At 32.6% G+C, this 27,102-nt stretch overlaps 1 protein-coding gene and 1 non-coding gene across 3 annotated transcripts; one reads left to right on the forward strand and one right to left on the reverse strand.

The window, feature by feature from the left end:
* Positions 1-11,330: 11,330 nt before the first annotated feature.
* On the reverse strand, positions 11,331-20,859 carry LOC107872973 (flavin-containing monooxygenase FMO GS-OX-like 4). 2 transcript variants are annotated; one of them, XM_016719660.2, is made up of 7 exons: positions 20,101-20,859; positions 16,525-16,595; positions 14,481-14,633; positions 14,192-14,274; positions 13,150-13,285; positions 12,889-13,062; positions 11,331-11,717 (listed from the first exon to the last, which is right to left on the reverse strand). In XM_016719660.2, the coding sequence occupies exons 1-7, from the start codon at positions 20,708-20,710 to the stop codon at positions 11,505-11,507; spliced, it is 1,440 nt and encodes a 479-aa protein (XP_016575146.2). In that variant the 5' UTR covers positions 20,711-20,859; the 3' UTR covers positions 11,331-11,504. The 2 variants fall into 2 exon arrangements, with proteins under 2 accessions (XP_016575146.2, XP_016575145.2); XM_016719659.2 differs by having other exon boundaries at positions 14,481-14,641; positions 16,488-16,595; positions 20,101-20,773.
* A 5,042-nt stretch (positions 20,860-25,901) lies between these two features.
* Positions 25,902-25,972, forward strand: TRNAG-GCC. Its single transcript has one exon. It is a non-coding gene; the product is annotated as a tRNA-Gly (tRNA).
* The last annotated feature ends 1,130 nt before the right edge of the window (positions 25,973-27,102 follow it).

Genomic DNA, 27,102 nt, shown 5'->3' on the forward strand with positions numbered 1-27,102 from the left:
AACTCAATTTCAATAATTACATCACATATAGCCCCCCACACGGGCACAACACATAAATATTCATTTTTCATGATTAATTCTCAACCTTAACATACATTTTGTATCATCATTTACTACTTAGCCCAGTCTGAAAGAGTTAAGTCATAAACTACCTCGAAAGCCGAAACCGATCCGCTACACTTGAACTGCGACCTTAATTTTTACAAATAATTCCGAACTCCACAAAAAATATAAAATATGAAATCTATGCATCGAAACAAAACCAACGACACTCATTTTGACTACTTTTGGTTTGGGGTCAAAACGAACCCCCGAAATGAATTTTCAAAAAAAGAAGGGCAAAATTAGAATTTTACTTCAAAAACATGTTCCCCATATTTTTAGAAACCTACAGATGAAAACCCAAGTTAAATCGAGTAAAAAAATGAGGTTCAAATTGAAAAAAACCCTTTTTTGAGCTTTACCGGATAAAATCTTTAAAATCTGGGTTAAAATCAAGAATCAGAGTTGTTTTGAAGGTTAAATTGATGAAAAACTAGTAATTATAAGATTAAAACATTATTCAAGTGAAAAGGAGTGAAATTTGGATTTAAAATCATGCCCTAAGATTTTGGGGTTTTGAGAAATTAATTAAGAAATTACTAAGAAAAGGATGAATTCTTACCTTAAATCCGTAATAAAACCAAGAAATAGGTGTTAATCTAGTTTCCCAAGCTTACACAAACTTAATTTTTAAGCTCCCACACTTTTTTAGGGTTTAACTCTCAAGAGACAAGATGAAAATGAGCAAAATGGGTCAAATAGAGGCGAAAATCTGCTATTCTGCAATAACAACTTTTTCTTTGGTCGATCGGACTTCGACGGGGTGCCTGAGATTAGTTCGGAGTCCGATACATGCAAACGAACTATGCAACCATACTAAATTCGATGTTCCGGACATGATGACGATATCAAATTTTCAAAAAAAATATCATTTTCACAAAGTTGACCCCTGAAACCCGAAATCATAATTTTCCAAACCGATGGTCGAAATGAGATTTAAAAGCCGTAAAATTATACCAATCATGCTAACACCCTAAAATCGATATCTATATCTTCTAGAAAGTCGTATTTTTCATCTGAGGTCATTTCGATCAAATGTGGGTCCCACACCCATATTTTCAATTTTTCAACTTTTCGATCAATAGATCAAAATGAGATCAGGTGCATCGAGACCTGAACTAAAGGTATACTTAGCCTACAATCAATATTCCGGAGCTGCTGGCGTAGTCCGTTCGATGATGCATCGCATGGATCAAAAGATATCCCCATAAGTCTAAAAAAAATCTCTCAAAGCTATCAAAAACCACAATATTGCATAAATGGTATCAAAATGCATTGAAAATCATGCCCATCACTCCCACACCCCAGAAATACCATGATGCAGCTATGGAGAGGGGTAGTCAAATCACATAAAATCATAAATTTCACGTATTTCATTAAATTTTTAGGTCGTTACAGTGTATTTCAGCCCATAAACATAACAGTGTTTTGTATATGAAAGAACGTTAGAAATATATATGATGTGTTATCTTTATATTTTTAAGTTTTTTCTCATATTGTTATGTATAAGTGATGCAAGAGATGTGTATTTTGTTAACCCATATGTATAAAGGTTGGAGTTCATTATTGTCATGTTCTTCAAATCCTATAGGAATTCTTTTTTTTTTTTGGGGAGAATACTCACAAAAATACCTGAAGTTTGACTGGATTATCAGTTGAGCATACTGAACTTTGCGGGGTCCTATTATCCCCCCCCCCCAGACTTTTTTTTTCATATTTTAATGGTATATATCTACTCACTTGGACCATTTCGTGTAAGTCACGCGCATTGAGCGCGTGAAAGTGTTAAAAATGTTATAAACTTTTTTTTTTGCCAAACAGCCCCTCAATTTTCTAATTTTTAAAAGTTTTATATTTTTTATTTATTTTTTCATTCTTTTTCTTCTCTCTTCTATCTTTTCTCTTTTCTTCAACAATGGAGTCTTCAACAATGGTTGCTCCATTGTTGAATTGAAATTGAACACAATTTCATCATACACATACACACCCAAATGGGTCACTTCAACACACTCAATTTAATTACATCAATTTGATTCAATTTCAACATACGCACACCAAATGGATCATCTTCAATTTCATCAAAATGACAAAATTTAACCCACCATTTCGACCACCAACCAACCACCATTGCCGCCGGCAACCACCACCACCTCAGCCACCAACTAAGGAGAAAAATCAAAAAGAAAATCCACCAAGAGAGGGGGGAATTGTTCGTCAAAATTGAAAATAAATTTGAATAATTCTTGAAGAAAGTTTTCAATTTGAAACTTTGAATAATTTTAAATTCAAATTTTATTCAAATTCAAATTCAATTTCATACTTGAACTCAAATTTGAATTTTCAGTTTTTTGAAGTTCGATTTCCAGTTTTCAGTTTTTTGGAGTTCAATTTTTTGGAGTTCAAATTCAAATTTCCAGTTTCCAGTATGAACAAATTTGAATAATTCTTGAAGAAAGTTTTCAATTTGAAATTTGAGGAAAAAAAATTCTTAAAAAAATAGTATGAACTAAATAAATTTGGAGTCGTAATGAATTTGTTGGCAAGGCAAAACAAGGCATTTCAAGATTGATCGAAGAACCTTTGATAGAACAACATTTTGGTGAAAAAAATGATGAAAAGTGATAAGAATGGACTTGGAAGTTGAAATTGACTCAATGGAATTATTTGAAATTTGATTTGTAGGAGGAATTTGAGCTGTGGAATCTTTCATATAGTTGTAATGGTGAAAAAATATTGAAAAGTGATAAAATTGAGAAGAAAGAGCCCGTGCACTACACTTCCGACCATTAAAACTGGGTATAACGTTTCGGGGGAATTAATTCCACTTTAAAAAAGTACGCGGGGAGGGGGGGGGGAATTAATTCCACTTTAAAAAGTCTAGGTGGGTAATAGGACCCCCGCAAAGTTCAATAGGCTCAACTGGTAATCCGGTCAAACTTCAGGTATTTTTGCGAGTATTCTCCCTTTTTTTTTGTTTCAAAATTTTTCATACTTATGCAATGAAATTTTCTTTATGTGTAGACTAGGTAGTAAAAATTTTGTTTATACGAGTCTTTTTTTTCGTTTTAAAATTTTATATGCACATTTATTTTATATTGGTCTTTTTTCTTTGGTTCTAAAATTTTCTAGGTAATTTATGTGGTAAATTTCCTTTTATGATTATATTTTTTGAAAAATATACATAATTAAGAGATTCATTAATCACACATTAATAAGATATAATATTGGATAATTATTAGACTTGATTTATTTCCTTAAATATCATTTTGAATAATTATTAGACTTGATTTATTTCCTAAAATATCATTTTGGATAATTATTAGGCTTGATTTATTTCCTTAAATATCGATAAGAAAGTTAGTTATGATACATAAGATACTTATGTATATTAACATTCAGTTATGTATATTAACAATTAAAATCTGAGAGAGAGAGAATTTATTTTAAGAAAATCAAAAGAGAAGGTAATTAAGAAGAAACTTGGTGGAATTTATGAAAATTATAAAAGGCCCAACGATCCCTTCACTAACAATACGGAAAGTCAACAGGCCATAACTTTGTTGGGAAAGGCAGACGCACTATCAAAGTGTCCGACAGGGTAGCAGCGGAAGAACACTCAAGTCTAAACTTTCCATTTCAACTCGAACCAAGAGGAGACAAGCAAACCCAAGAAAAACAAAGGTAATGTGGCAGCAAATAAATCAAGCAAACGAACACAATAAGATAAGAATAAAATCAACCACACGAAACACAAAATTTATGTGGAAAACTCTTCGATGTGAAGAGTAAAAAACCACGGGACCAAAACCTCCACTATAATCACCAAGAGTTATAATATTGTTCTCCAAAATGTCCACCAAACAAGTGCCAAATAACGAGCAACAATACAACAAGATAGCACCAAAACTACAGAATAAAAAAAAGTAAAAACACCAAACACGTAGCTGTTGTTCAGGGATGAAAAATAGGAGCTACAGGCCACCAAATCCACCTCCGTTACTACTAATTAAAGATTGATATGAGAGGAACAAGTATCCAAAAATTATCTCAATCGTAAAAGAAACAAAGCGGAAATCGCAATTTGAAGTTGACTGTTGTAGCTGGAATTTTAGGTGCGAAAATCAACTATCTTTTTCTCTTTTGGCTACTGAAAAAATCTTTTGTGGATAATTAAATAAGACCTATATATATATATATATGTGTGTGTGTGTGTGTGTGTGTGTCTCATAGTAATAGGCCTATGGGCAAAAGCGGATTGGTCCAAATTGAATTTTATTTATCCACATAGGAAGAAAAAAAACCCATAACCCAATAATTCTTCCCCTCCCGACTATGTGAAGGAGACGCCATCCCGGCGATCATGCAACAATTTTCAAACTTGCCGCTTGTAAAAGCTTTAGTCATCATGTCAGAACCATAATCATCCTTATGAATCTTCTCAAGTTCAAGAAACTTAGAATCCAACACATCCCGAATTCAAAGGTATCTCACATCAATATGTTTAGACCGACCATCAAATGGAGAATTCTTGTCAATATGTATGACACTTTGACTATCTCAATAAAGCACATACCTCTCTTGAGCACAACCAAGTTCTCCAAAGAATCTCTTCATCCAAAGCAATTCTTTACAAGCTTCAACGACAGCAATAAGCTCAGCTTCTATAGTAGATAGAGAAACACATTTTTGTAATATAGATTTCCAAGACATAGCTCCCCCTACAAAAATAACCAAATACCCTGAAGTAGACATGCGAGTATCAATATTACCATCCATGTCTGAATCGGTATAACCACAAAGAATATGTTTTTCTGTACTAAAACACAAACTCAGAATATAAATGCCACAAAGATATCTTATAATCCACTTCAAAGTATGTCATTGTTCTCTTCTCGAATTAGAAAAAAATGGCTAACAATACCAACAGCATGAGAAATATTTGGTCTTGTACAAACCATTGCATACATCAAACTACCAACGGCTGAAACATCAGGAACTTTCTTAATATCTTCCTTCTCATCATCACTAGAAGGACATTGTTTTATGCTTAATTTAAAGTGCATAGCTAAAGATGTATTGACAAATTTAGCCTTATCCATGTTGAATCTTCGAAGTACTTTCTGAATGTACTTCTCTTATGATTACCACAACTTCTTGGCCTTTCTGTCACAGACAATCTGTATGCCAAGAATTTGCGTTGCTGGTCTTATGTCTTTCATTGAAAATGACTTGCTCAATTCTTGCTTCAACTTTTGAATCTTGCAAGCATTATGACCAACGACAAACATGTCATCGACATAAAGAAACACAATAATAAAATCATCAACAGAGAATTTTTACCCAAAAACACAATGGTTTGAAGTAATCTTCTTAAAGCCCTGCTAACTCATAAAGGAACCAAACTTTCTGTACCACTACCTAGGAGCTTGTTTCAAATCACACAAGTTCTTCTTCAATTTGCAAACATAATTCTCCTTTCCATTGACTTTAAAACTTTCGGGTTTAGCCATATAAATTTCTCTATCTAAGTCACCATGGAGAAAAGCAGTTTTAACATTCATTTGTTCAACCTCTAAATCTAGAATTGCAGCTAATCCTAGAACCACATGAATAAATGACATCTTCACAACTGAAGAGAATATCTCATCAAAATCTACTCTTTTTTTCTGGTTAAATCTTTTCACAACTAATCTAGCCTTATACAGTGGAACTGGGTTACCATCTTCATGTTTCACCTGAAAAACCCGTCTGTTTTTCAAAGATTTTCTGTCTTTAGGCAGCTTAACTAAATCAAAGGTATGATTATCATGCAAAGATTTAATCTCATTTTCCATAGCATCAAACACTTTTCTTTTTCTTCATTTTCTATATCCTCATCAAGACTCTCGGGTTCTCCCCCATTAGTCAAGAGTACATACTCATGGGGAGAATAACGAGATGAAGGTATTCTCTCTCTAGGAAATCATCTGGGAGAACTCTCTGGAGCATCAATAATTGGTTGATGATCAACCATATCAACTTGCACTAGATCACCAAGAACATCTTCCTTGAACTTCAAAGAAAATATCCAGAGTTTGCAAAAATGATCATCAATAAAATCACAAAGTAAAGTGCACCACCATGAGACCTTACTTTAAAAGGATCACATAAATCAGAATGCACCAACGCCAGCAAATCAAGCTTTCTTGAAGGCAGATGACTCTGAAAATAAACTTTTTTCTATTTACCGGCTAAGCAATGAACATGCTTCTTCAACTTTGCTTGTTTCACTCTAGAAAGCAAATATTTCTTAGTCAAACTATCAATCCCCTTCTCACTCATATAAATCAATCTTCTATGCCACAACTCTGATGAGGTATCATCCTCCACCAAGTTTACTGAGCCTCTGGAAGTGGAGCCCTAAGATACGTATAAGTTAGATAACTTGTCGCCTCAAGCCACAATCTTCGAATCTCTAGTAAGCTTCCAATAGCTAGCACCAAGGGTGTTAACATAACCCTCATCATCAAGGTTCCCTACAGAAATTAGATTCAAGCAAACATCTGGAGCATGCTTGACATTATTGAGACCCAGTTTGTAACCATTGTTACTTTCCAAACAAACAATGCCAGTGCCAAGTAATTTAACTTCATCATTATTGCCCATTTTCAACATTCCAAAATTACCTGGAGTATAAGAAGAAAATAATTCCTTCTTTGGCATAACATGAGAAGTAGCACCAAAATCCACAAACCAACTAGACTCATTACGAACAAGATTAATGGCATTCTTACCACAAGCAATAAGAAGATCATTCTTAGCAACAACAACAACACGATTTTTATTATCGTCTTCTTTCTTTTATTGTCTCATATCTCTTTTATGCTTGTAACGATATTTCATGATATGTCCCTTTTGGTTGCAATATGTAGATTCTTGAATTTAGACTTCGACTTGTTTCTACTTTTATCTCTATCATTCGGACCTCTAGGCTTGTTTCTCCCCCTCTTTTCAGTAACCAAAACATCATAGTGTGAAAATGAAGAAGATGAGGCCTGAGATCTTCTACTCATCTCTTCATTCAAGACACCACTCTTAACATATTCCATCGTTACAACACCACTAAAAGCAGAATTAGTCAAAGAAACTCAAAGAGTTTCCCAAGAGTCTGGCAGAGTATTAAGAAGTCAAAGTTCCTGAATTTCTTCAACGAACTTTACACCCATTTTGGACAGCTAAAGGACACCCTGAAAATCATTTATATGATCAGAAATAGGAGTGTCCTTTTTATACCTGATATTCATCAATTGCTTAAGTAGGAACAACTTATTATTGCCAGTCTTCGAAGCTTAAAGTGTCTCAAGCTTGTCACACAAACTTTTTGCATGTGTCTCATTGACAATATGGTTTCTAACATTATCTTTAACTCATTGGCTGATATAGCCACAAACCTGTAGGTGCTCAAATTTCCATTCCTCATTTGTCATGGACTGAGGTTTAGTAGACGCAGACACAGGCAAATGCAATTTATTTACAAATAGAAGATCTTTCATCTTATATTTCCAAGTATGATAATTACTACCATTCAAACACACCATTTTGCTCATATTTGTCTCTATCATTCAAATCGACAATCAAAAACAACCAACGCTTCGATGCCACTTTGTTAGGAAAGGCAGGGGCACTATCAAAGTACCCGACGGGGTAGCAGTGGAATAACACTCAAGTCTAAACTTTTTCTTTCAGCTTGAACCAAGAGGAGACAGGAAAACCCAAGCAAAACAAAGGTAATATGGTAGCAAATAAATCAACCAAACGAACACAACAAGACAAAAATAAAATCAACCACACTAGACACAAAATTTACGTAGAAAATCCTTCGATGTGAAAAGTAAAAAACCACGGGACCAAAACCTCCACTATAATCACCAAGAGTTATAATATTATTCTCTAAATTGCCACCAAATAAGTGTCAAATAACGAGCAACAACACAACAAGATAGCATCAAAACTAGAGAATAAAAAGGAGCAAAAATACCAAAAATGTAGTTGCTATTCAGGGATTAAAAAAACAAGTGCTACAGGCCACCAAATCCACCTCCGTCAGTTCCTAATCAAAGATTGAGATGAGAGGGACAAGCTGTCCAAAAATCAGCTCAATCGGACAAGAAACAAAGCGCAAATCGCAATTTGAAGTTGACTGTTGTGGCTGAAATTTTAGGTGCAAAAATCAGCTATCTTTTTCTCTTTTGTGTGCTGAAAAACTCTTTTGTGGATAATGAAATATGACCTAAAAAGATCTATATATATGCCCCCACCTAGGAAGGAAAAATGCCCATAACCCAACTTGAAAAAAAAAAAAAAAAAAAAAAAAAAAAACAAGCCATGACTTGACAATGTACAAAGAAAATAAGATAAAAACGTCATCCTCCATTATAATTTCTTGATGTCAATATTCAGTCGTTGTCATGTTCGAAGCTCTTTGCATGTTGCTCGCAGGAACAAGTCACTTGATAATGAATATTTACCATATAGTACATTTTCTAAAATTTCTTATTTCAAGCCAGCCAACCTGCTTCATGGTAGGTATACATGAATAGTTGGTCTCAAATTTTCAACATTTGAAGGCAAAGACTATTCTGTGCTAATTTACCTCGTATTACATTCTATTTATGTCCTTGTCAAGTGCATCACTTGTGATCGAAAATTAACGCAGAGAAAGTGAAAAGTGTTTGAATTTTCTACGTGGCAAAATTTACCTGTCTGCACTAAACGGATGAATATATTGTCGTTATTTATGAACTTTTATCAAGAAAATATACCACTATGTATATGTAGTCTTACTTTAAATGAGAGAAAATCTTATCCGTAGTTACTTAGCTTAGCATTTATTTACTTTTTTTCGGTCATCACAGAAGTCACTTTGGCCAAATTTATAATAATTCCATTTGAAAAATGATGTGCCAAGCCTTATTTAGTTTTTGATTTTGGTTTAAAGAAAACATAATACACCAGGCCCGGGACACATAGGAAGAACCACCTAGTATCTTTTTTCTTAATCTCTTGGTTGGATGATATGTTAATTAAGTCAATAATTTTGCTTCTTTAACTGCTTGATTCAGGAAAATGGCTAAGAGTTTATTCAAGCAAGAGCATGATGTTGGTTCTTCTTGGATTTTCTTTTAGCTCTTTGTAATTTCTGTTATGTTATGATTCTTTTTTCCCTTAAAAGAATCGTGATGTGGCAGCCACTTCCCTTTCCTCCTCATTTTCTCGATCAGACTTGACATCAACATCATTTAGTTCCTTAGACGAGGCAAAATAACATCCATTAATTTCATTAACTTTAGGTATCAAAACACCAGAAAGCATGGATAATCAAGGGCGGCTCAACAAATTTGGTGGCCTAAAGCCAATTCTTAATAAAAAATTTCAGATATATTCAATAAAATTAGCTTTTATGTACACCTTGTGCGGCATACATGCATTTCGTGCGGCATATGTGCATTTTGTTGTCAGTTAGTAAAAATATTTTAAAATCACATAGATATTATCGTTAAAGAAATTGTGTATGATATACTATCATTGTGAACTCTCTTCCAACTTAAAAATTAGGGCTCCAAAAATATTAGGGCCCCAAGCCATTGCTTTAGCGGCTTTACAGTATAGCCGGCCCTGTGGGTAATATATTATATCTTTTAAAATCAAAATCAAGAACTAATTAAGACTGGTACATTATTTTTCAGGTGAGATTATTATAAAATCTGTCAAAGTAATTTTTATGATGATCGGAGCAAAAGAAAATGACTTTTTAGTAATAAAAGGAAAAAAAATGACGTTTGTATGATAGACACAAAGTTAATTGACGATCAAATTTTCTCCTTTAATTCGCAAGTCTTCTGATTATATTTTTCGATTTAGTGCAAACACTACTAGCAAAGTTATGGATCTCATCACTATTTTTCTACTAACTTGATTCTTGATTCCGATAAGTTAACGAATAGTTAAAAGAGAGAGACATGCTCACTTGACCCATTCTCATTCTAGTTCTGAATTATTGCTTGCAGTGGAACCCCCAATTTTCTACTTAAAAAAAAAAACTGAAAAGAAGAATAAAACCATACATCAAAAAATTGAAAGTTGCAACAAGGGAGATTATATATGAACGTAATTTCATAGATACTATTACAACTGCATAAGTTCCCCCACCCCACACCCCAAAACCAATGGCTTACCTAAACATATTGCTGTAACCAATTTTTTTAAGATGACCAGCTTGAGATTGAAAACGAAAATTATGTGTTATAAGTAATATCTATTTAATTAATTTATTTTTTCACTCAGAGGTGTGTCCTAATGAGAACTATAAGATCTTAGGTACAACTTTCGCGGAAGCAAAAAAACACTAAGTAATTTCTTTATATTTGTTCATTGATAGAGTTATACCTAGTACCTATGCTTGTCAAATATAGCAGATACTCCGTGACATTGGTTGAGTATGCACAAACCAATCTGGAGTCTACAATTATTTTTAAAAAGAGCATTTTTTTAATATATATTTTGCTTTTTTGGGTTTGCATAGAAAAAAGTTGAACATGACTTACCGTTTTTTTAATATATATTTTGCTTTTTTGGGTTTGCATAGAAAAAAGTTGAACATGACTTACCGTCTTTCCGACATGTTAATCACTTTTTATTTTAGGTATGTTTTATCTATCAACTTGCCAAGCTTTTTTGAAGTAGCTCCCACTATTATAATGACAAAGCAACTTGAAAACATAGGTGAAAGCAACTTACAAATGCATACAGATTCTGGTTTCAAGATCTCTAAAATATCAAACCAAAAGAATTTTGAAATTCAAAAAGGGGGGAAATGATGTTTTCCGATTGTTCTAATTTTAACCATTTTAGTCGGTGTTAAAATTGTAATGTCAATAATGTCATTCTAGATATTTAGAGGCTGACTTAGTTTGAACTTTGTGTTTGGCATTCTAATACATCGACCTCAAGTTCAAAATCTAATCTAATATTTGTTCATATTCTGTGATTTCTCAACACATAGTACAAGGTATGAGTCAAAGCTATTGAATTCAACATATATTACACACTACAAATCCTGTTTAACCTGCTTTATTTTCTCTTTCTCTAATGTTCCGTTATATTGGTTTGTCTCTGCTTGCTGTACAGAAATTGAAAAGGAACTGGGAATTCACCACAATCTGGTTGTACAAATGTACAATAAGAAAGTCTTGTGTACAAGCTGGATGACTTATATTAATAAATTTCAATGGCACAATTACAATTGAAATTAATTGAGGAATTTCCAGTTTTACTATACTTGATGATTTATTCAGCTACATATTTCCTGTAAACAACAAAATAATCAAATTCAGGCATATTACATGCTAGTGTTCCCAAAAGAATCATCTTGGGAGATTCTGTGCCTGAGCTAGTTCAGGAATATATTTTACGAAGTCTTCATATGCTTGAATGATCAAGTCATTATCATCCCACTCGTCACGATATGTCTCAGACAGAGTCTTTTTATTCTGTCTTGAGATAAAATACATTTGCTTTCTCCATTCTTCAGAAGGTGCAGATCCACACTCAGCAGCCAACCAATCGTCATAGTCAAACTGTAAAGATTTTGATTATCAGCGAGGCAAGAACTATATAATACATAAATAATGAGCATCAGAGCTACTTGGATAAAACGGGCATAGTCAATTGGCGTTGCTGTGCAAAAACTTGTTTAGCCACATATATAGAAGTAAATATGCTCAACACACGCTGAGATTCATAACTCATAAAGGATGACTACGATGTAACTGTGCTAAAGAACCATGACAAGCTAAAAAGCGTCCACATGAACAGTTCGCGCGGATTGTCTTATGACCAACCACTTGAATTGCTCATATTGACAGAAGCTTACTACACTCTAGGTCTTCAGTTTCGATTCTTTCTCTGTTTCTTTCTTTCTTTTCCAACTTAAGTAAGATGGTATTATCAAGAACTAGGGGTGGGCATGGTATGGTATGGTACGGTATTTGAAACTTCGGTACGGTAATTTCGGTATTCGGTTTTTAAAAACATTATACCATTACCATACCATATTAATTTGGTATGGTTCGGTATTTTGACGTTTGGTTTCGGTATTTTGGGGTATGGCAAGCAGTAACCATAGTTTGTTTAACTTTGACAATATATACTCGTATACTAGAGTATTATTACTTTGACTTTTCAAAAGAATGTCTTAATTGTATCATAAAAATGCATTACACATGCAGAAATATTAAAAAAAAAGTATCAACAATTCCTTTTATTAGTCAATTACACCAAAAAGACATTTCAATCAAGATAGAGTAACGAAAGTTTCAAAGTCTAAACATTTTTATACTAAGTTTTTTTTTTTTGTGTATATATATATATATAAAAGTTACTTATGTAACTATATATACTTCGGTATGGCATTCGGTATTTCGGTATGTCATTTATAAATACCGTATACCATACCATATACCAAAAAAATTTTAAATGTATACCATATACCATAGCAAATATCATAATACCAAAAATTTCGGTTCGGTATGGTAATTTGGTATATACCATACCATGCGCACCCCTATCAAGAACTTGTGTATGTGACAGACTAGGCATGAAGTGTTCCTTCGTCTGTACCACATTTTATCCCCATTCCGACCCCAGAGAAGCCCCCCAAAAAAGAAAAAAGGAAATGGATAAGGAGACGACCCATAGAACAAAAACAGAAATCTTCAACCATTCGACCAAGTTTGGCAGATGTTATACCTGATAGTCATCCATATTGTGAGTGTACCGTTTTGGAATGCAAGAAGCTGTCATGGACGAGTAGAAAGCTTCAATATCAGCAGTCATATCTTCCTTTGATGGGAGAGAAATGCGACCAGATAAAACAGCAGCAATCCACTTGCTTTGCAATTCACACAAGAAGAAAGGTATAACCTGGTGCCAACCACATACAAATACTTCTCATGTCCACCATTTAAAATGTAAATTGATAAACCCCAGCACCAACCCTCTTAATTTTACCTTCCAAGGTAGCCCAACATATGAGAGACTTGGTGCAAAAGCTGGTGGAAAAACATGCTTGTAAAGTGGACCAACGCGGTTGTCATCCACAGTCACTATCCCATTAGTTTCAAGGAAAGGAAAATGATATTTGTACCTGTGAAACATAATTAGCAACATTCTTGATACTTCATCCTCCCACAAATTTGACTATCTTGTAAGACTAATAGCAATTATTCTCAATTACAAGAGTGAAAGTTAGAGATCTCTCCCTGTGAATTAGGAGGTATGTACTACCAAACCATAAATAACTCAGATTCGCTTTAGCTGAAGATAATCCCTTCATTTCTGGACAGAAACAGAGAATTGTGCGCTCCTTTTGCGAAACTAACAATATCTAACCAAATCTGCCCTCACTAAACTGTCAGACTAAAATAGATAACAACTGGGCTTCTAACGTTCTGTAGACTATAATTTCAATTTTATAGTGCTCCAAAATAAGGAAAAAGGGAAAGAACTATTAGAACCATGCTGCTTCCCTTATGGTTAACATGGTAATAATTCTTGTTTCTACCCTATGAAAATATTAGTCATCAACATTCTTTTAAGCTTATAGTTAAGGTATTAACGGGTACAAGGATTTATTTTGAGATTGGCGTACTCTAGAGCAGATTAACTACTTAATTTACTGCTTCTAACCTTTGGATAGAATATTCTCTTAAGCTTACAGTTAAGAAATTAAACATGTAATATGGCACAGGGTTCATTCTGATATTGCCTACTCTAGAGCAGATCAACTACTTTATTTACTCTAACCTTTGGATCCATTATCAACCCTTATCATGAAAGTTCCTTATTGATTATCTGTTGACCTCATCATTCTCTTGTTTCTTCTAGTTATAGTTCACCTCGCCATTCATATCATTAAGACCCTCAGAGAAACAGACCTGCACTACCCTTTCATTTTTCCTTTAAAAAAAAAGAATAGCCTACAATGTCACCTTTCTTTTATTTTCTTTAACCTTAAGCGAAAAGGAAAGTTTCAATAGAACTAATCACTCACCCAGTGCAGTGTAGGATGATGTCAGCAAGGATTTTGGACCCATCTCGAAAACTCACGCCACCATCACTGCCGACCGCTTCAATCTGCATCATTTTGCTGGTATCAATTTTCTTCTTATCAACTGAAGATTCAGCATCAAGTGCTTTTTTCTTATTCTTTTTTATGACATAAAAGAATTTCATTAAATAAGCATCCAGGGGACGGGGGATGCTAAGTACAGATTCAGCACAAATGCTGACAAACCTCCACGTGAATATACAAGTTAAAGTCAAGTTATTAACCATTTTACCATATTATGGAGCCAAACATTATCATAGCCAGGAAGCTTCATCGGAACTCCACTTGTAGCTGATCTAGAAGAAATGTGGACCTCTTTAGCAACTTCAGCAATTTCTCTGGAGATATCAGTAGCACTTGCAGCACCCCCTATCAGCAGCACAGCCTGGCAAACTATTTATCATTTACTCTGAATACTGTACTAAAAGGTAGAACATCGTATGATCCGGCAATAAGATGATACTATTTATTTAGATATATTTGTGGCATAATACATGAATATGACCCTAAACTTGACACCAAATTATAACTTTAACCTTAAACTTTGATAGCGCACAAATAGGACCTTTAACTATTCAAAACCTGAACAAATATGACCTCCGATTTTGCAACCCCCATGTGTGAGTTTCACTTGCGCCTACGTGGAAAGGTAATCTAATCACACGATGCCACGTCATTAAAAGGACTGACTTGGAGGGACTTTTGATCGGAAGTTATATTTGTGCAGTTTTGAATAGTTAAAGGTCATATTTGTCTTTCATCTGAAACGACGTCGTTTTGCTTTTTGTGTTAAAATGGTGTCGTTATTATTATTATTATTGTTATTATTATAAACTTTTTATTTATTTCTTTTGTTTTGTTTTTTGTGTTAAAACGGCATCGTTTTTATTATTATTATTATTATTATTATTATTATTATTATTAATGTTATAATTCTTTTATTTATTTCTATAGCAGCAGCACCTAGCTTTTTTTTTATTAAAAAAAAAAAAAGAACAGCCACTAGCAGGGATAGGCTGAAGGAAGCGCCCAAGAAGAGCAAATAACACCACTGGACTATCTAAGTACCTTGTTTCATGTTGTTCAACATTAATATACGTACATAAATATAGATTTTCTATCTTATATATACAACGTAATTTTTTTACCGAGGGGGGCTCAGGTGAACCCCATGGAAACCACGTAGGTCCGCCCCTGCGTTAATTTAATAACGTTTTAATAACGTTAATTTAATAACATTTTAATAACATTAATTTGATAACGTTAATTTAATATACTACTACTACTATCCTTAATAACGTTTTAATAACGTTAATTTAATAATGTTTTATTAAAACTATAATTTTTTTTATTATTAGTATAATTTCATCTTTAATTTAATATATAATTAAATTATATTTAGATATATTATATAACTTAAATTCACCCTCTGCTTTATAATATATATATAGATACCCGCGCAATTTTTTCGTATGAGGCTGACCCACCTAATTAATAAATCTTCAATATTGCTCTTTTTTCGCAATGACAAAAGAACTTAGATGTCATTTTCATCTTTGAGCCGAAAATAATGAAAAAATAATAGTGAAAAGTCATTTAAATATATAAAAAGGAATTAGCAAGGGCATTATAGTCATTTTACCAATTTTTTTTACTGTTGAGACGCTTAGATTTTAAGCTGGACGCGTCCAGTTTTGCGTGTTGAACACGCGTTTTGCCACGTAGGATCGGAGGTCATAGTTGTGCAGTTTTGAATAGTTAAAGGTCATATTTGTGCACTGTCAAAGTTTAAGGTCAAAGTTATAATTTGGTGTCAAGTTTAGGGTCAGATTTATGTATTATGCCTATATTTGTCAAAGCTTAGAAGCTGGTATAACCAGGGAGCAATGTCCCAAGTCAATTAGGATTGAGTAAGCATACATATGTTGATTATCCATATAGTCTATCGTCCTAAACAGCTTCCTAAGAAAACAAGGACTACTGTATCTTCCTAACTATTAATATTCATTCAAGAAAAACAGGTATATTTACAATTTAAAAGTTATCTTTGGTGGTGGTGTCATCTCTGATATATCCAGTGCTTCATGCAAAAGAAAGACTCGAACAATAAAATTGTCCAAGGACATTCCGTTCAATAATCTATTATGTCTAGCCTGAAACTTCATGTAATGGAATATCATGGAACTCTTTTGGTTAAGAAAATTAAAAGATAACCTACAATAAGAGAGCAAATTCATACTTAGAAATAACTGCAAGCATTTCAGTCTAACACATACTTGGTCTCGAAAAGGGTCAGGAACACGGTAATTGTGGCTGTGAATTTGCTTTCCAGGCCAAACTTCGATTCCTGAAAGGCTAGAGGCCTCCGGTTAGAAACTTCAAAAACTGCATATTGACATGGTATGTCAATCGTTGTGGCAACTCAGATATAATCGCAAAGCTAATTATATAGTAATGACATAAAAATGATGTTAAAATGGAAAACAAAAACTTCAGCCACACTTCCAACTTGAAATAATGCTACTCTTGAATTTCTACAATACTTCTGCAATGTCATAGGGTCATTCTAAACATGAAGAAAAATGGCGGTGCCCATTCAAATGGTTACCCAAAACATATAAACCATAACAGGAAAAAATATATTATCATATGTGTGCCTCATAAAAGAATAAAAATTATGTATGACAGTCTGAGCGCAATAAAAGCTGAAATCTTTTCAACAACATTAACATACCCATTGTAGTCCCACAAAATGAGGTCTACGGAGGGTAGAATGTAAACAGACCCTTAAACATGGTTTAAGGGTCCAAAATTTGCTTTGAGGTTCAAATCCCAGATACTACATTTGTTTTTCAATTTCCCAAAAAAAAAAAAAGGCAACCAAGGACAAGAAACTACAAGTGCAATACTATGACTACTATGAATGGACAACAAGACAAGTAAGGAAATAGAACTGCTAAGTGCTACCTACTAACCTTCTACCCTAATCAACGTCCTCCACATCCTCCTATCTAAGGTCATGTCCTTAGTAAGTTAAAACTGCATCATATCCTATCTAGAGCCCATTTGGATAGGATTAAATAAAAAACTTTTTAGCTTAAGTGATTAAAAGCTTAAAATAAGTGTTTATAAATTAAGTGGATAAGTGTTTGGATATAAGTGTTGAAAACTGAAAAAAAAGCTATTGATGTGTTTGGTAAACAAGTGATGTTACACACTTTTTTGTTGTTAAAATGAATAAAATATCCTTAAAGTTGTTAACACCATAAATAAGGTGAATTATTTGTAATTTTTAATTCTAAAATAAAAATTTTGAGCAAAACTCCGATGTAACGATAAATTTAACGATAAATTTAGTGAAGACAACGGAGAAAGATGAAGAGAAGTGGCAAAGAGAAAAAGAAAAAAAATCATATATTTAAGGGCTACAAGTTCAGGATATTGCTGGAATTGGAGAAAAAAATAAAGGATAAAAAAATAAATGTTTTGGTCAAACCTAAAAAGCAAAAAGCTGGGGTACCCAGCTTCTCACTTTTTGCTTTTTTTAATCAATTTTTAGCTTTTTTTAAGCACTTTTTAATTTTACCAAACACCTAAAAAAGCTAAAAAAAAGATTAAAAGCTGGTTTGACCAGGTTTTAATCCTATCCAAACGGGCTCCTAATCATCAATCCCCAATACTTCTTCGATCTACCTCTACCTCTCTTGAACTTATTCATAGTTAACCTCTCATACCTCCACACAGGGGCATCCATGTTTCTCCTCTTCACATGCCTGAACTATCTCAGCCTCGCTCCCGCATCTTGTCCTCCACTGACACTACTCCCACCTTATCTCACATATCCTCATTTTTAATCATGTCTCTTCTAGTATGTCTAGAGATACATCGCATTTCCTCATTTCCATAACTTTCGTCTTCTGAATGTAAGAGTTCTTGACGTCCCATCACTCTGCACCATACAACAAAGTTGGTCTAACCACCACTCTATAAACTTGTTTTAAGATTTGGTGGCGACTTCTTATCACATGAGACTCCGAAAGCGAGCCCCCATTCATCCACCCTACACCAATACAATAAATGACATCCTCGTCAATCTCCCTATTTCCTTAGATAATGGACCGAAGATACTTAAAAATTCCTCTTTTTCGGATAACCTGCCTATCCAGCCTTACTTCCACATCAGTCCCATGTGTTACGTCAATGAACTTGCACTCCAACTACTTTATCTTACCGCTATTCAACCCGAACCCTTAGACTCCAGGATCTGTCTCCAAACCTCCAACTTGGAGCTAACGCCACCACGAGTCTCGTCAACCCAAACTATGTCATCCGCAAATAACATAGATTATGACACCTCACCTTGAATTTGTCTCATAAATGTAACCATCACCAAGGCAAATACAAACGGACTAACGTTGATCCCTGGTGCAACCCCATCAAAATCGGGAACTGCTCTGAGTCTTCTCCCACAGTCCTTACCAAGTTTTGACTCCATCGTACATGCCCTTGATCGTCCAAGTGCACACCACATGTATACCTCTAGCCTCTAAGTAACTCCAAAGCACCTCCCTTAAGACTTTATCATAAGTTTTCACTACGTCAATGAACACCATGTGTAAGTCCTTCCTCTCTATAATGCTCCACAAGTTTCCTTACGAGATGAATGGCTTCTGTAATAAACCGTTGCGACATGAATCCAAATTGATTTTCGAAAATGGTCATGCTTCTCCTCACCCGCATCTCCACCCGGCTCTCTCAAACCTTCATAGTGTGGCTTAGCCTAAATTGCACGGACTCTTCAATTTTGATGCCACACCCGTGTCGGATTCTCCAAAAATACACTACTTTCGGAGAATCTGATACGCGTACCCTCTAGCAACATACGGCTTGGCAACTTAATACCCCTACAGTTGTTGCAATTCTGAAAGCATTTCAATTCAGATGAATAACCAAAATTGCCTAACTGCTTGTAACAGAAAAAACCATGACAAACAGTATACTTGCAATGCTGGTGCTAATAAAGATAAACTTTGATCACTCACAGGCTACAATTTATAAAATAGTAAGTAGGATGGAACTATAAGCTTAAAGTAATACAATGATCAACGGAGGGAGAGCCAGAATTACACTTTATTAATGAGTAGAATTATATTTTTAGGTATAGATAGCAGATGTTGAAACCCATTGGCTTTTTCATGTGAGCTTATTCACATTTTTAACCCCTAAGTAAAATTCCTAGGTCTGCCACTAGTAATCAATTTGTGTTGTATAATGCATTACCAAAACTTGAAATAGCATACCAAACATTAAAACAAAGACAAAGAATTCATCAGCACTTGACTTATACCCTCGACGAATCTATAATTACCACAAAGTGAAACATGACTAAAGGAGATAATATTTATATTCAAAAGTGAAGACTTAAATATCAAAATACAATTGGAATACCAAATACTTGAAATCTCCACCCCATACTTGGTTATGATTTTAAGAATTTCATCCGCATTTGGCTTATTTCACCAAAGTATTTATAATTACCAAAATTTAAGGGTGACTAAAGGAGATAACTCAATCCATATCAATTTGTTTTTTTAATCTATTTCAAAAAGAATGTCTCTTTCCCTTTTGACAAACTCTTTAATACCAACTTTCCACATCGTACATTGAAGACAAGAAATAGGACATTTTGCTACATTCTAGTATTTATTGTTTAAAACAAGAAGATCCAAAAGTCTTGTTCACTTCCTTAAAGTAGGTGCCAAGTCAAAACAAGGTAAACAAATTGAAACGGAGGGAGCAGTACTCTATTCAACCAGAAACAATTAAAGATCAATTTTTTTTCACTAAATTACCAGGTATATCGGCAATTCTTGGTTCAGTATAATGTCCATTACATATCACAACAGCATCATACTCCTCCTCATTAGAAAACACACCATCATCATTTTTCCTCTTCCTCGAACTCACCTTCCATTTCCCATTCTCCATCTTTCCCACATATCCAACTTCAACCCCAAATCTCACAACCCCATTAATCCCAAACTCAACCGCAAAATCATTCAAATAATCCAACACTTCCCTATGACCCGGATACCTTCTCGGGTCACTACCGGGTCTTTTCTTTACCACAAACGGGTAATCCCGAAAACCCATTACTTCACGAGGGAGATTAACGCGGAGAGATGAATAGAGACTTGAATGAACAATCTCTCGGGTCGGGTCGGTTCCAACCGGGTCGGATTCTGTGTCGGGTGTGTATACCCATGTGCCTCCTACTTGATTTTCTCGTTCAAATACTACGACGTTGTGGCCTTCTCGTTGGAGTTCGCGGGCCGTAATGAGGCCCGCGGAGCCCGCACCGATAACGGCGACGTTTTTGGAGGAATATTGAGGCATAGTTTTAATGTGTGGTGTGGGAAAATAAGGTTTGTTTAAAGAGATGATGACACTTCGAAGCATCATGACTTGGTACTTGGGAGTAATATTTTATTTTAACTTCTGTTTTTTTTGGTCGAGGTTGAGTGTTGTGTTTGTAACTTTGTATATCTTTTTTTGTTGTGGGTGTTTGCAGAGGCAGACCCACGTGGTTAGTCGTGGGTGCACGTATCTCCGGTAATTTTTTGAAAAAAATTGTGTATATATATGTACAGATATCCTACTAAAGAGTTAATATATATAACTATACATCCTTAATAACAAAAAATGTCTGGGTGCATTGGCTTTGAACTCACATGCTTGCATCTGTTGGGCCCCAGCGTTGCGGGTTCGATTCTTGATGAATACCCCTTTTTTTTTTCATTTACCTAACATAGTAACATTTAATTGCCACCAGCTCGACTGGCCATGCAATTTCAATTCTCCATTTGACCTCTAGATATACATCTCTTCCTTTTGTTTTTTTATTTTTTTATTTAACTTTGGATAATGTTAAATCATAAACGCTTTTAATATTTATTTGTTGCTTGAAAGTTAGTGTGTAAATTTTATTTGTATTTTTTTTCTTGCTTTTATTTAAGTTTATGGACTTTGATTAAAAATAAATAATTAATTTTATTTATATTCTCGATGAATTTTTTATTTTGTAGGAATTTGTTATTGATTCTTGTGAATTAAAAATTTGAAATAGATAGATAATATTCTCCTCAACTAAGTTCTAGTTTTAAAGACAATTCTCATCGCCTTAGCAAAAGCAAAAAAGGGCAAAAAAAACTTCAAGGTCCATTATATTTAACCACAAATTACAAAAAAAAGCGTGAGATTTAACAAAAATAAGCATAAAGGAGAAAAATTATAAACAGATATCTAGTTCAAGACTAATAATATAAGCATGAATGATAAATATATGAACACAAAAATTATTTTTTTTATTAAGTGAAATATCAATTGTTTAGTGTTCGTATCTCCAGAAAAGCCTTATTGAAAGTATATCTTATAAATTAGAACCTAAACTGCACATTAAATGAGGCGAGCAATCAACACAAATTTGAGTGTTTATTCAGAACTTATGCGCACCTTTGACAATACTGATGCATCCCCAAACTTCAAATCCTGGGTTCACCTCTGGATGTTTGATTTGTTTGGTTCGTTGCATAAGGATTTGTATATCTTTTGGTTGATTCTTACCCACATTCAATATTTTTTGGCTTCATAATGCAGCCAAGAATGGAAACTTTTGGAAAAATATTGTGACAGGTAAGGGTGTCAATCGGGCCGATTTGATTAGACCCGACCTAGCCCACTTAAACAATCCGATCCGATTTGACCTGGCCCGATGAGCCCACGAGCTATAAGGTATTTGGGCGAGGTCAATTTTAAAATTGGGTCCGGTTAACTCGCCCCGAATCAAAATCGATCTAGGCCCGCCGGTTAACCGGCTCGGCTCGGCTCGGATATAATTTTTTTTATTTAAATGAATTTTGGAAATTGAACCGTTGGAATTTTATTTAAAGTAGTACATGTATTGAATGGTACGTATATATGTGTATATATAGAATATAGACTCTAAAGTAAAAGTATATATTTAAGGTATACATGTATATATATTTTATAAATTAGTATATAGCTATATATATAGTGTGTGTATATATTGTAGTATATATAAATTAGTATATATCTTGTAGTATATGTTTGATTTAAAGTAATACATATATTGAATGGTACGTATATATGACTATATATTTTCTATAGACTCTAAAAGAGTATATATGTCATGTATATATGTGTATATGTTTTATAAATTAGTATATAACTATGTATATAGTGTGTGTATATTGTAGTATATATAAATTAGTATATATCTTGTAGTGTTTGTTTTATTTAAAGTAGTACATATATTAAATAGTACGTATATATATGTATATATAGAATATAGACTCTAAAGTAGCATATATTTAACGTATACATGTGTATATGTTTTATAAATTAGTATATAACTATATAGTGTGTGTGTGTGTGTGTGTGTGTGTATTGTAGTATATATCTTGTAGTATGTGTTTTATTTAAAGTAGTACATATATTGAATGGTGCGTATATATGTGTATATATTTTCTATAGACTCTAAAAGAGTATATATTTAACGTATACATGTGTATATGTTTTATAAATTAGTATATAATTATATATATAGTGTGTATATATCTAGTAGTATATGTTTTATTTAAAGGAGTACATATATTGAATGGTACGTATATATGTGTATATATAGAATATAGACTCTAAAGTAGTATATATTTAACATATACATGTGTATATGTTTTATAAATTAGTATATAACTATATATACAATGTGTGTATATATTGTAGTATATATAAATTAGTATATATCTTGTAATATATGTTTTATTTAAAGTAGTACATATATTGAATGGTACGTATATATGCGTATAGATAGAATATAGACTTCAAATGAGTGTATATTTAACGTATACATGTGTATATGTTTTATAAATTAGTATATAACTATATATAGTGTGTGTATATACTGTAGTATATATAAATTAGTCTATATCAAGTAGTATATGTTTTATTTAAAGTAGTACATATATTGAATGGTACGTATATATGTGTATATATAGAATACATACTCTAAAGTAGTATATATTTAAGGTATGCATGTGTATATGTTTTATAAATTAGTATATAACTATATATATAGTGCGTGTTTATATTATAGTATATATAAATTAGTATATATCTTGTAGTATATATTTTATTTAAAGTAGTATATATATTGAATGGTGCGTATATATGTGTATATATTTTCTATAGACTCTAAAAGAGTATATATTTAACGTTTACATGTGTATATGTTTTATAAATTAGTATATAACTATATAGTGTGTGTGTGTGTATATTGTAGTATATATAAATTAGTATATATCTAGTAGTATATGTTTTATTTAAAGTAATACATATATTGAATGGTACGTATATATGTGTATATATAGAATATAGACTCTAAAGTAGAAGTATATATCTAAGGTATACATATGCATATGTTTTATAAATTAGTATATAACTATATATATATATAGTGTGTGTGTATTGTAGTATATATAAATTAGTATATATCTTGTATTACATGTTTTATTTAATGTAGTACATATATTGAATGGTACGTATATATGTGTATATATTTTCTACAGACTCTTAAAAGAGTATATATTTAACGTATACATGTGTATGTGTTTTATAAATTAGTATATAACTATATATACAGTGTGTATATATATTGTAGTATATATAAATTAGTATATATCTTGTAGTATATGTTTTATTTAAAGTAGTACATATATTGAATGATACGTATATATGTGTATATTTAACATATAACTCTAAAGTAGTATATATTTAATGTATACATGTGTATATGTTTTATAAATTAGTATATAACTATATATATAGTGTGTGTATATATTGTAGTATATATATAAATCAGTATATATCTTGTAGTATATATTTTATTTAAAATAGTACATATATTGAATGGTACGTATATATGTGTATATATAGAATATAGACTTTAAAGTAGTATATATTTAACGTATACATGTGTATATATTTTATAAATTAGTATATATATTGTAATATATGATTTTTTTAAAGTAGTATATATATTGAGTGGTACGTATATATGTGCACATATTTTCTATAGATTCTAAAGTAGTATATATTTAAGGTATACATGTTTATATATTTTATAAATTAGTAATTATATCATAGTATATATCTTGTAGTATATCTTTATTTAAAGTAGTATCTACATTTAACTAACGTATAGTGGTATACATGATTACATGTGTAATTGTGATATGTGTATATATTTTTTAAATTCTAATATAGTATATACTATATATATTGTGTATATATATTGTGTGTATATTATTTAACGTATTTAAAATGTATATAGGTGGGTATATATAGTGTATATTAGAGAAAAAACATTTAATTTTTTTTTAAGTTTTGACCGATTTTGACCGGATTTACACGGGTTGGACCGGATTAGATTTATTGGGCCGATCCCAAGTTGTTTCTAAAAATATTATTGTTGGACCCGAAACCGACCCGACCCATTAAACCCGACCCGAATCCAGATCAGCCCACAACTCGATTAAAATTGACGGGTCGATTTTGGGTTAACCCGACCCGGCCCAATTAACAGGCTTAGACTGACAGGTATTAGCCGAGAAAATGATCAAAGGGTCCATTATATTTATACATCCCATAATATGCTCAAACGTTCAACTAAGAAGTTCATTTCGTAAGGAATCTTGTGGAGAAATATAGAAAAAGGAAGAGGAATTTACATATATAATATTTACTGACTCATGTTCGGAGTCACCTTAGATGAAGGGTGGTCAAGAACACATTCTTCATCTAAAAATTTTGTGTTGTGCAAGAGATTAAATATTAATTATTATGAATGTATATTTAGTACACTCTTAACACAACTAAGAATAAAATTTGCACATTCTTTGCTAAATTTCTCGCTCTTCCACTATACTGACCTAGACTAAACAAATGATGAAATCTATAAGGAGGTCCTATTAATTATTTTTTTTACTAGAAGTGTATCAGTAGTTTACAAATGGGTGATTGAGGACATATAGGTTGGAACCAATCAGCCAATACTAGGGCAAGGGAAGTGCGAGCAAAATTGAAACATTTTCGATCGCGGTGGGTTTTCCATTGCTAGAACCAGCTCTTAGTATGTTTCTATTTGACTTGATGTTTGATGAACTAACGTGACATACTCAATGGAAAGGAACACATCAATATCATTTGTAGATGATATTGATTGATGGTGAAGTTAATTATGGGTTGGAGATTTTACGACAAATTCTAGATTCTAAAAGTTCAGGTTGAGCAAGACTAAGATAGAGTATTTGGAGTGCAACCTCAATTATGTAACTCACAAGGTTGATGTGGAGGTGAGGATTTATACACAATTCATCTTTAAGTTTTAAATATCTTGGATCAATAATAAAAAAAAATTGGGAGATTGACGAAAATGTCACATGTTGTATCGGAGTGGAGTGGATGAAATGAAGCTTCCGTTTTGTGTTATGTGACACGCTCTTGGTCTTTTCATGAGTCACCAGTAATGGTATTATCAGAATATTAAAAATGTCTTAATCACATCATTCAGTAAGAAGCACCAGTGGTCTAGTGGTAGAATAGTACCCTGCCACGGTACAGACCCGGGTTCGATTCCCGGCTGGTGCATGAGTTTTTCGGTCATTTGCACTTTTTATGCCAGCCCGTTTGAGCAAAAATGGCCATTTTTAGTTTATAAATAACAATATTTTGAAAATAATTACACTCTCTCATTTTTTTAAATTACTTTACTCTCTCTCCCTATTAATATACATAACATAGCCGATATATACATAACATTCTATGTAAATGTTGAAATTTTTGTAATATATTTAGAGAGTTGAAATTTTTTGTAATATTAGAAATATAAGTTGTGTATTTTTGTAATTTTTAGTTCTATGTATGGTGGATCACGGTACCACCGCCCTCTTTGGGTCTTGGTCCATATTAGCTTTCAACTTTAAGGCCCATTTTATTAATGATCCTCTTTTTTTGCTCTTATCTTAATTTTTTACTATTTTGAAAGGGAAAAATATTAGCATACTTAAGTATTAAATTACAAAAATAGTAATATTTTTATCAAATTATATTTTGTAATATATGTATTTGTATGTATTTGTATTTGTATTTTTGTAACAACAGTTTGCAAAAATACAAAATACATATCAATCACAAAGACAGTAAAATCATATGTATTTATATTTTTGTAGCAATAGTTTGCAAAAATACAAAATACAACTTGTTATATTACGTAATTATGAAACTGTTGCTATGAAACTCATAATTAAGGAGATAAGTATGTTATTTCTGAATTTTGCCCATTTTCAAACAACATAGTTAAAATTGAACTACTCTTGAAAGATTATTAGTGTTTCATGTTAAGAAATAAGGATCGTTTTAGTTTAAAGCCCTAAACATAAGGGACAATATGTTGTTTTTTTTTTAAAAAAAAGTTTTAAAGTAACTTTTCAGCAATTGTTATTTTGTAAGATTAAATGTATGTATTTTATGACTTTATAGAGACAAAAAGGAGATTAAAAAAAAGGGTAAATTACCTAATAGACAGTTTAATTTACCTAAACTACTTAAAATTCCTATCCTTTTGATTAATTACTAACATTCCTAATTTACATTCGCTCTCTTTAAATTTTCAGATACATCCCTTCCATCCTAAAAATTAGGATATGTTAACCGCCCCCTAAAAAATTACCTGAATATCTTCTGTCCATCAATTTAATACCATTAATGTATAACCTTAT

The sequence above is a fragment of the Capsicum annuum genome, chromosome 6, assembly GCF_002878395.1.
Source record: "Capsicum annuum cultivar UCD-10X-F1 chromosome 6, UCD10Xv1.1, whole genome shotgun sequence".
Taxonomy (NCBI): domain Eukaryota; kingdom Viridiplantae; phylum Streptophyta; class Magnoliopsida; order Solanales; family Solanaceae; genus Capsicum; species Capsicum annuum.